This window comes from Poecilia formosa, unplaced genomic scaffold (assembly GCF_000485575.1).
Source record: "Poecilia formosa unplaced genomic scaffold, Poecilia_formosa-5.1.2 Scaffold167, whole genome shotgun sequence".
In the NCBI taxonomy this organism is placed as follows: Eukaryota; Metazoa; Chordata; class Actinopteri; order Cyprinodontiformes; family Poeciliidae; genus Poecilia; species Poecilia formosa.
Genome location: NW_006800106.1, coordinates 1,218,014 through 1,227,704, shown reverse-complemented (window position 1 = coordinate 1,227,704; position 9,691 = coordinate 1,218,014). Strand labels below are relative to the sequence as shown.

General features: G+C 43.5%; 1 protein-coding gene across 1 annotated transcript; it reads left to right on the top strand.

The window, feature by feature from the left end:
• Nucleotides 1-413: 413 nt before the first annotated feature.
• znf703 (zinc finger protein 703) lies at nt 414-3,839 on the top strand. The gene is made up of 2 exons (XM_007564739.2): nt 414-1,082; nt 1,498-3,839. The coding sequence occupies exons 1-2, from the start codon at nt 828-830 to the stop codon at nt 2,980-2,982; spliced, it is 1,740 nt and encodes a 579-aa protein (XP_007564801.1). The 5' UTR covers nt 414-827; the 3' UTR covers nt 2,983-3,839.
• Nucleotides 3,840-9,691: the final 5,852 nt, after the last annotated feature.

The window sequence follows — 9,691 nt, the reverse complement described above, 5'->3', positions numbered from 1 at the left end:
TGAAATGTGCACAGACACCAGTTTATTACCGATTTAAATGTGGCGGACATCGTCCCCTGTGAACTGTACATTAACTTTTATGTGCACAAATCCTATTTGCCAAAAACAGATTCTGTAATCTCATTTTACATTTTGAAAGAAAATAAAAGATATTTTTGAAAAAGAAGGATATAATATAAATAGATGTGTTTTGCATTGCAGTGTGAGATTCCCTTGCTTCATCCTGCATGTGAAATTTGGAGGTCACTGGCACACATTTTCCAGCAACATTGCAGCTTCACCCGCATGATGGTGAGAGCGGGAGGCAGGCCACGCCCCCTCAGCTCGGTGCTCCGCCCCTCTCTGAACGCAGCCGCTTGTGATTGGAGGGCGGCGGCCTGCTTTGAAATTCCTCCCCTCACAGCCCCAGTCCGTGTGGAAGAACCAGTGAGTGAGAGACCGAGAGGCAGCTGCAGTGGGAGACGCAGCAACACCGCACCGCGCAGGACGTGCCGCACACAATTCCCTCTGCGGGGCTGTTCCCACAACTTGCCTTCTATTTTTAATGGGTTTTTTTCCCCTCTTTATTTTTTCTTCAAAAACCATTTTCTGGATGAAGGATTTCTGAGCGATTACCTCTGAAGGATGACACTTTGGGTATTTGTGTTTTTTCTAAAAACGGCTTGATTCCGAGGCGGAGGACGCGTCCTTTTGCGCACTGCCATTTTGGATTAGCGCACTCTGTTCCTGTTCGATTTTGCCGTCATGAAATGTGCAGATAAATGAAAGCCAACCCCGCGTCCGCTCCCCGCGCGCCCCTGGTTCTGTTCACGCCCAGATAGATCCAGATGAGAGATCTCCCCGCTGGATCTGACGCGCTTTTACGCAGCCAGTCGTCCCCGGAGCGCAGCGGCGATCTACGCCGGAGAGCAGCAGAGAGCGCGTCCGCTCCCACACCCACGTCTCTCCCGTCTCCCGCGGACCCGTCGCGCCAGAATAAGAGGCTTCCCGTCCGGATCGTGAAGATGTTGACGGCTCACAGCGGCCACCTGCTGCACCCGGAGTATCTCCAGCCCCTCACTTCTGCGCCAGTTAGCATTGAAGTAAGTTTTTTTTTCCTTTCCCCCCTCAGCCCCCTTTTTCTTTGTCTGTTTTTTTTTTTTTTTAAGAAAATAAAATCTAAATAAGTTGGAGTCGTTTGATTTGATATTTCTTGCTTGTTTCACCTTAATAAGTACTTACTCTTTTGTGTTCTAGAAAGATTTTCTTATGTTATTGTTATTCTAGGGTGGGAAAACGCCTTATGGCACACTGTATGCACAGTAGTTTGCTTGAAGTGTGTTTGTGTAGTTAACATAAAATGCATAATTTTTGTATTTTTATTTTGCTGTATATGTTTGAGGGGTAACAACAAATGGATTTCCGTTATGGTGGCTATGTGTCTCTCTAGGATTAGGAGCTTTTAAAAATTTGAAAAGCAAATAAAGTTCATCATGTTCCCTCTCTTGTTCTCCTCAGCTGGATGCCAAGAAGAGTCCTTTGGCTCTGCTGGCCCAGACCTGCTCTCAAATTGGCAAACCCGACCCTCCCTCCTCCTCCAAGCTGGCCTCCCTCTCCTCCGGCTCTCTAGGAGACAAGGAGTCGTCCGGCAGGTCATCCAAGACTGGAGAGCAGCACCAGTCCCTGGATGACAAGTCCAGCTTCAAGCCTTACTCCAAGTCATCAAGTGACTGTCGTAAGGATGTCTTGGTGACGAAGGGGGCGTCGGATAAAGCAGCTTTAAGGGTGCCAAATGGAAGTTCCAGTGGAGGAAATGCATCTTGTCCATCTTTCCCCTCCCATTCCAGGTCACCAAACTCCAGCTCCTCTCCATTGCCCCACAGACAGAGCCATTCCCCTTCCATTCAGCCCCCGTCACACTCCCAGACGCCCCACACGGACAGCAAACCCGAGCAGGCGAGCTCTGATAATAGCAGCAACGTTGCTGGCAAAAAAGACTCTGATGTTACAAAACCAGGCGTGGATGGGGCTCACTTAGCCAACTCCAGCCAAGTGAGGGCGAGTGCTAACTCCAGCAATGCCAGCTCGGCCAGCAGCCCACGGCCAGAGAGCAAGACGGACCCTCAGGCCTCTTCACAGCCTGCTCTCAGCTCTGGACACATTGCGCCGGTCTCTCCGTTCAAACCGGGGCATTCTGTCTTCCCTTTGCCCCCGGCTACGATGGGATACCACGGTTCTATAGTGGGGGCCTATGCCAGCTATCCCTCACAGTTTGTTTCCAGCTTGGATCCCATCAAGTCTAGTTTGGGCTTAGGACTTCAAGGGAAGCACCCCAGCTCCAGCCCGCTAACCGGAGCATCCCCTCCATCTCTGATGCAGGGTTTGTGTCGGGATCCTTATTGTTTGAGTTACCCCAACGCCCCCCATCTGGGTGGCAGCAACTGTTCCAGTTGCGTCCATGATCCTTCAAGCCTCAAGTCTGGCTTTCCCCTGGTCTACCCCTCACACCACCTCCACTCCTTACACTCTGGCTCCTTGTCATCCAGCAGCACGCCCTCCCTCTCCCACCCCCTTTATACTTATGGTTTCATGGTCCCAAATGAGCCCCTACCCCACGCCTGCAATTGGGTTTCCGTCAGCGGCCCCTGTGACAAGCGTTTTTCCACGTCAGAAGAGCTACTGGCCCACTTGCGTACCCATACATCCCTGCCTGGAATGGTAGACAGTAAGCTGTTGTCGGCCTATCCCTCGTCTGTTTCCTCCACAGCCTCATGTCACCTTCACTTGCCCCCGCCCAGCAGCCCTGGAGCCTTGCCCAGCTCCTTCTCCCTACGAGGCTCTCCCGGATTAGGCCTGGCACGCTACCACCCCTACGGCAAATCCCACCTGCCAGGCGCCCCAGGACTTCCAATGCCAACTCTTCCCTCTTCCCCGGCCTACTACTCCCCCTACGCCCTCTATAGCCAGAGACTCGGCTCTGCCTCAGCGCTGGGATATCAGTGACAAGCCGGAACGCCACCAACAACCGCACACTGCAGGCATGGACTGTCAAGAGGGAGCCTGAAGATGGATTCGTGAGGCTAAGGTCATTGTGAGTGCAAGGCATCCTGCCTGCAAGGCCAGCCAGGAATACCACCTGTTTGCCTCAGGATCGTGACCAGTGCTCAGAAAGGCAAAGGGCCCCTCCGATGGATTGTCTGCAACAACAGACTTTAATTGAAGACAGCAGGACACTGAACTTGAAAAAATATGAGATTATCTCCAGAGTTTTTAGTTTTGTTTTGCTTTTTAAACTTCTCCCATCCCCCCACCCCCCTCCCAGAATTAAAAGTCTGTATTTATTTTTCATGGAAGCGCTTGGTTTTCAACTCAAGGGGTTTTTATTTTTTTGCATTCTGAAGTATTCTAAGAGAGAAAGATTGCTTTTTAACTATAATACCATTATCTTCATATCATTAGAAAATAAAAATGTTGCACCCGGACGTGAGGCTGTATTTTGGAGAGTTTTTTTTTTTATTTGAAATCTCTTTCCTTGTCTGCTTTTATTCTTTTGTTTATTTCGGTTTGTTTTGGATTTTCAGAATTCCTCCACTGTGTACAGAGACGTCGGGAGATTTGCATGTCCTTGAGAATTATCTTGAACGATGCTATTATTTCTATTTGTAAATATGCAAAGATGTAATATTTTTTCAAGCTTACAAGGGATCGGCAAGTTGATGAAGCACAGGGGGAGGAAAGGATGTGGCTTCACGCAAAATGGTGCAGAGATTAGATATGACATGAACAAAAATGATGGCTGTGCTGTCTGACCAACAGGAAAAGGTCGTATTTTGAATAAATGATACATGGTTGCATTTTAACTTGTTTTCTTCCCCTCATTGAGTTCTATATTTAGTTCCTCGGGGTGTCTTTCTATGACGAGCCTTAGAGGACACCGTAAATCTTCCTCGACTGCAGCGCCGCACTTATCTAAGACTATCTATCATTTCGCCTCTTACAGCCGCACTATATGTGGCCGTGTGTAATATTTCATGGCTCATATCACTTGACAGGGCCATCCCGAAGAGGGCATCTTGGGTCGCATTACCCCTGTTAAGCTAGTCTCTGAGGACTTTCATCCCTCCTCCTTCTATCGTCCCCCGCGTTGCTTTTGTTGTTTGCAGCTTTTAATTGCTGATTCTACTTTGCACGGGCAAGAAAGAAACGGCCTCCTCAGCAAAGTGGAAGTGCTGCGCAGGTCACTGGGACTTCAATAATGACCTCGGGGAGGTGTCAACCCAGGATCTCCTTGCTCCCTCTGACGGATTGGCCCGCAACACAAAAGGCCATAGCTGACAATGGGAGGTGGTTAATAGAGAAATATTCATCAAGGCACTGACACGTACACCCCCCCGCCCCCAAAGACAGCAGACTCTCTCCTACAGGAAGCCCCTCAACTCATGTGAGGACCTGTTTCCTTGCCACTTTAGCGCTCTTTGACGTTGAGCCGTAGGGTGCTAATTCAAGCCGAAGGAGTTGGTTTGTCTGCCGTTTGGAGTGTTTGGTCCCAGATAAGTGTGTCCTCTGCTCTGTTTGGCTGTCAGGGCATTGGAGGCTCAAGTCTCTGAGGCATCTATTGACCCGGACTCCCAGACTCCTCTGGTCTCGTGGTTCATTAGCACTCCACTCAGGGAAGAGCCAAGCACAGGTGTCACTTGACAGCACCATTAAGAAAATGGATGACCCTCCCAAACGGCATCCAGCAAGGTCACAGCGCCCCGGCCGCCACTCCGTGGAGCTCTGTGGGACTTAACACTTCTCTTCTGTAAAAACGGAAACTAAATACTTGTAGGGCATTACTGTTGCTCCAGCTGAATCTTGGTGAAAATATACTCAAGCTAATTTCTTTAGCATATACAGATGTTAGTATTGTCCAGCTAAAGGATTTTAGTGCATAATACAACTTTTAATTTTCATTTTCAAAGCTGAGCCAATTGAATCTAAAGGAGCTTGTCGCCCCCTCAAGTTAGTTTAGTGAATTACAGCTGATTATGTGCAGACACCTTTCATTTTTTTACTCAAAGTATTTTCATTGTAAACATTCATTTATACACAAAAAAAACTATCCTGTCTCTTCCAGACGGAAGATTTAAATATAAAAACACAAGAAATCTACACTGGATTACTTTTTAGCAAATGTGTACTATATCCGCACCATCATACCATGGTAATCTTGACCCAGTTCAACTTTTTCACATTTTCTAATATTAAAACAACAACTTTTATGAATCTTATTTGAACTGTATGCTATGGAACAACACAAAGTAGAAGAAAAAGTATGTGTGGCTCACATTTTCAGGAGGATTTAGTTCTGGACTTTGACTGGGACACACTGATACGATCGGATGTTTTAACCTAAATCGTAACATTGTATTTCCAGGGGTGAATTTCTACTTCCCTCTAGTCGTCTGCAGCTTTTTACAGGTCAGATTGGCTCTATAATTCTCATGAAACTCTGACCTGCTTCTCTTTCCCAGCTGAACAGAAACTTTCCAAAGCATGATGCTGCCATCACATGTTTAGAGGTGGACATGGTGTTTCCAAGGTGATGTGAAACTTTTATTTTTCCCCATTGAAAGCATTTTGCATGTGGGTCAGAAAACGTAGTTTCATCACTCTGTGCTCTCTTCTTTCAAAGATGACTTTCATCTTACTGCCTCTTTATAAAAGTGAGGTTTACATAAAGCCTTTGTTGTCTTTGACATCATCATATATTCAAACAGATTTTTGGAGAGCTGCCACTGAGACGTTGCTCATAGTTGAACACAGTAACAGTAACTTGGCTGCTTCTTTGATCAATGCTCTTCCCATCATGATTGATTCAAGTTGTGACATACTCCTTCCACTTCCAGATAACGGCTGGAACGGTTTCCTGTGAGATTTTTTTTTAAGTTAAAGTTTATGATATTGTTTTCCGTGGTCATCATGATGCTGCTTGTTCTGTAATACATAGCAACTCTCTGACGCCTTTACAGAATAGATTTAAACTGAGGGATTTCTGTGCGTCGCTAAGAAGATTTAATTTCATTTATCTAAAATTAAGGCTTTAAAATGTCTTAAATGCTTTTAAAACATGTAAGTTGGCCTTAAATAAGTTGATCACAAGTCTTGAATTTTGTCGTGGCAGAACTACTTATTAATCTTATATTTTCTATGTAGTTTATTTATTATGCAGGACTTTTCTGTCAAGCAAATGTTTGAGTTGCATGCAGACATTTGTGACTTGAGGCTACCACTAACTAGCTGCTAATATAACCTTGCTAACTAGCTAGCTGTCTTTTTTTGTCTCTATCTCTAAAGTGTAAATTTATCGCCAGTTGCCTGAGCAATGTTCGTTTTTGCCACTGATTGACTTTCATTCCCAACCCATTCAATGCTAGGTGTGCAAGAAAACAAAAAGGTTGGCACTACTGCTATATGAAATATGCATTTTTTGTACACATCTGTGGACATAAAAAGCCTAAAATTCAATCAATAAACCCCTAAAAAGCCTTAAATTTGAGTTGGTGAAAGTAGCAGGAACCCTGGTTCACTAATTATGTAACATCTGAAGTCAGTTCAGATGCTACTGACTTCAGATATTCATAGGGAATATCTGAGTAAAGGGGACTCAACACAAGCACTTTTAGGATTTCATATGTAAAAAAAAAAATTAAATCTTGAGTATTTTTTTAGATACTTTGTGAAATTTCACGCATACAATTCCAGTTAAACGCATTTCATTTTGGTTGTAAAAAAAAAAATGTCTTTCACGTCTCATGGTGCTATCTGACCTCGGGTTTGTAAGAAGGCTGGTGTTGGGCTGGCGTTTCCAGAACAGTAAACAGAGAGCTGGTTCCAGTGGATGTTGAGATGATTCGAGCTGGAGGTCACGCTGAGGGCAGGAGATTAATTCCACTGTTGCCAGTTTCCCCTCATTCATCAAACGGCTTACTATTCGCCCAATCCCGGCACTCATCAATCTCCTGCATCCATCTTCTTCCCCCAACCCACACACACTTAATTTCCCAGCTGAGTCAACACCCACGTACTCCATTTATGTTGCCTCTGTGCGTGTGTGTGTGTGCGTGCGTGTTTGTGTGTATTCAGCTTTAGTCTTTTGTCCACAGAGGATGAATCATGAGGTGGGATAACTGAGGGTCTGTGGTGATCAGACTGGACAAACATTCATCACACATCATCTATTTATCACATAGATGAATAGGTTGTGATTTTTTTTGTCTAATCACAGCCATGTTAAGTATATGTGTGTAGTTTCTAAAATATCAGTATCTCCCACTTTAATATTGGATTATATAAACAGATGGATCTAACATGTACTGCATCAGCTAATACCAATTTTTTTAAAGATATTTCTTGAAGCTAGAGGTTCTTATGATCAAAGTGAGAGCAGGCTTTACATATAATATTTAATCTTTTTTATGTAATTTAAAATATGGAGAGAAAGTAGAAAAGAAACAGCAACCTTATTAATTATCAGATAAATTATTTTTTTCTACCTAGTTTTTTTCCCTCCAACATATGTAACATGAAAATGATGTGAAAATGTCTTTTCTAATGCTGACCAACTGAGTACATTTTGAAAAGTCATGTTCATTTCCCACCAAACATTTGATTGATCTGGTTAAGTAATGTTGGACTATAATTATTTTGAGCACAACCTTATTTAAAAATTTCTCCACCCAGAATCACTTTCTTTAAAGCAATCAGAAATCAACAGATGAAGTCAATACCAAACACACCAGATCAAAACGGAGCAGCTTCACAGCGCCTGAGTGAAATTCACCTCCACATTCTGTAGATTTAACAAAAATGGCTTAAACCGTGTGCTAGGTAAGTGCTGGCAGTGGTTATTAGCTTGCTGCAAAAAGGTTCAATTCCAACCTGGAGTCTATCCTTGAACATGTGAAACCCTTTTTGTCGTATCTGAAGAATGTGGAGCGTCGTGTGTTACCTCACTCTCTGGTCATAGAATCAGGACTAAGACGCTCTTTACCGTTTCTGGTTTGTCCTCTTGCTAGGGAGAAAGAAAAAGTAAAGTCTTGTTCAGCATGAAATCATAACACATTCCTAAGTTGGAATCTTCTCCACTCTGTTCCAAAAAGGTTGCATGTACGGTGAACCTCTGCCATCACTAGCCTCGGGGTAACAATCTTGACTCGCTAGCAAGTTGAACTTTAGCATTAGCAGTGCGTCTAAACCAGTTGTAGCCAAACACAAACTTAAATTTGAACCTAAGACACAGAAAAACTTTGTGAACTCCAAGTCATTCATAATCATTTGTTACTCCTCAAGGCTCAACGTCGTTCTTGGGTTCCAATCAGTGGTGGAGAAAGTACTCAAGAAATGTACTTAAGTAAAAGTACAAATACACAGACAAAAATGTACTCAAGTAAAAGTAAAAGTACCACATTAACATTTGTACTTAAGAAAAAGTAAAAAAGTGCTGGTTTTAAAAATACTTAAGTATTAAAAGTAAAAGTACTGGTTGAATGCATTACCTAGTTGCTAATACAATATCATTAAGTGTAACTATTGTATTTAATTTTAATATATCAGAAATGTGCCATTTTCATGAACAATGCCACAGATAAAGCATGTTTTATTGTGTTTACTGTAACATAGTTTAGACTTAGATATGGGATTCTATGCATCATAATTTCAGGGATGGAAACATCTCGTCTCCTGTCCTAACATAGCATGAACTTCACTTTTTTTTGCCACTAGTGGCTTTTATTTTGAAAGAAATCCAACAAAAAAACACACACACACGCACATCTACACAAACACACAGACTTAAGGAGAATTTAGAGAAACCAATTAACCTTATACTCATGTTTTTGGACTGTGGGAGGAAGCCAGAATACCTGGAGAGAACCCACACCTGCACAGGGAGAACATGCAAACTCCATGGAGAAAAAAGGCCTGGAATCAAACCCAGGACCTTCTTGCTACAAGGCAACAGTGCTACCAACTGTGCCACTATGCATCATGCCTTCTTTTTTTTAATCTTTAAACTTATATCTTCTAGTTCTAGTGAAATTAAGTTAATATGTTAACTTAAGTTCAGAAGCAGGGCCACGTCCAGACCACACCTCTAATTATATGTATTTATCTAATTTCATCCCTTTGTCCATCCATCCTTACACCCTGATCCCATTGAGGTCTTTGCTGGTGCCCATCTCCAGTGGTCAACGGGCGAGAGGCAGAGTGCACCCTGGACAGGTCACCAGTCCATCAAACAAAGACAAACAATCATATAAACACAAACCTAAGGAGAATTTAGAGATACTAATTAACTTGACCACACCTCATGGTTTTGGACTGTGGGAGGAAGCCAGAGTACCCAGAGAGAACCCACCATGCACAGGGAGAACATGCAAACTCCATGCAGACAAAAGGCCTGGAATCAAACCCAGGACCTTCTTCCTACAAGGAAACAGTTCTACCACTGTGCATCATGCCTCTTTTTAAAAAAAAATCTTTAAACTTAAATCTTCGTGGTGTGGTCTGTTCTAGTGAAATGAAGTCAATATGTTAACTTAAGTTTGGAAGCAGGATCACGTCCAGACCACACCTCTAATTTTCCAGTGAGTACTTGACTCACTCATTCTTCTCAGTCCGTTAGGTTTCGTCAACCCTCTACCTCTTTACTCCTTTTGCTGCAGGTCTC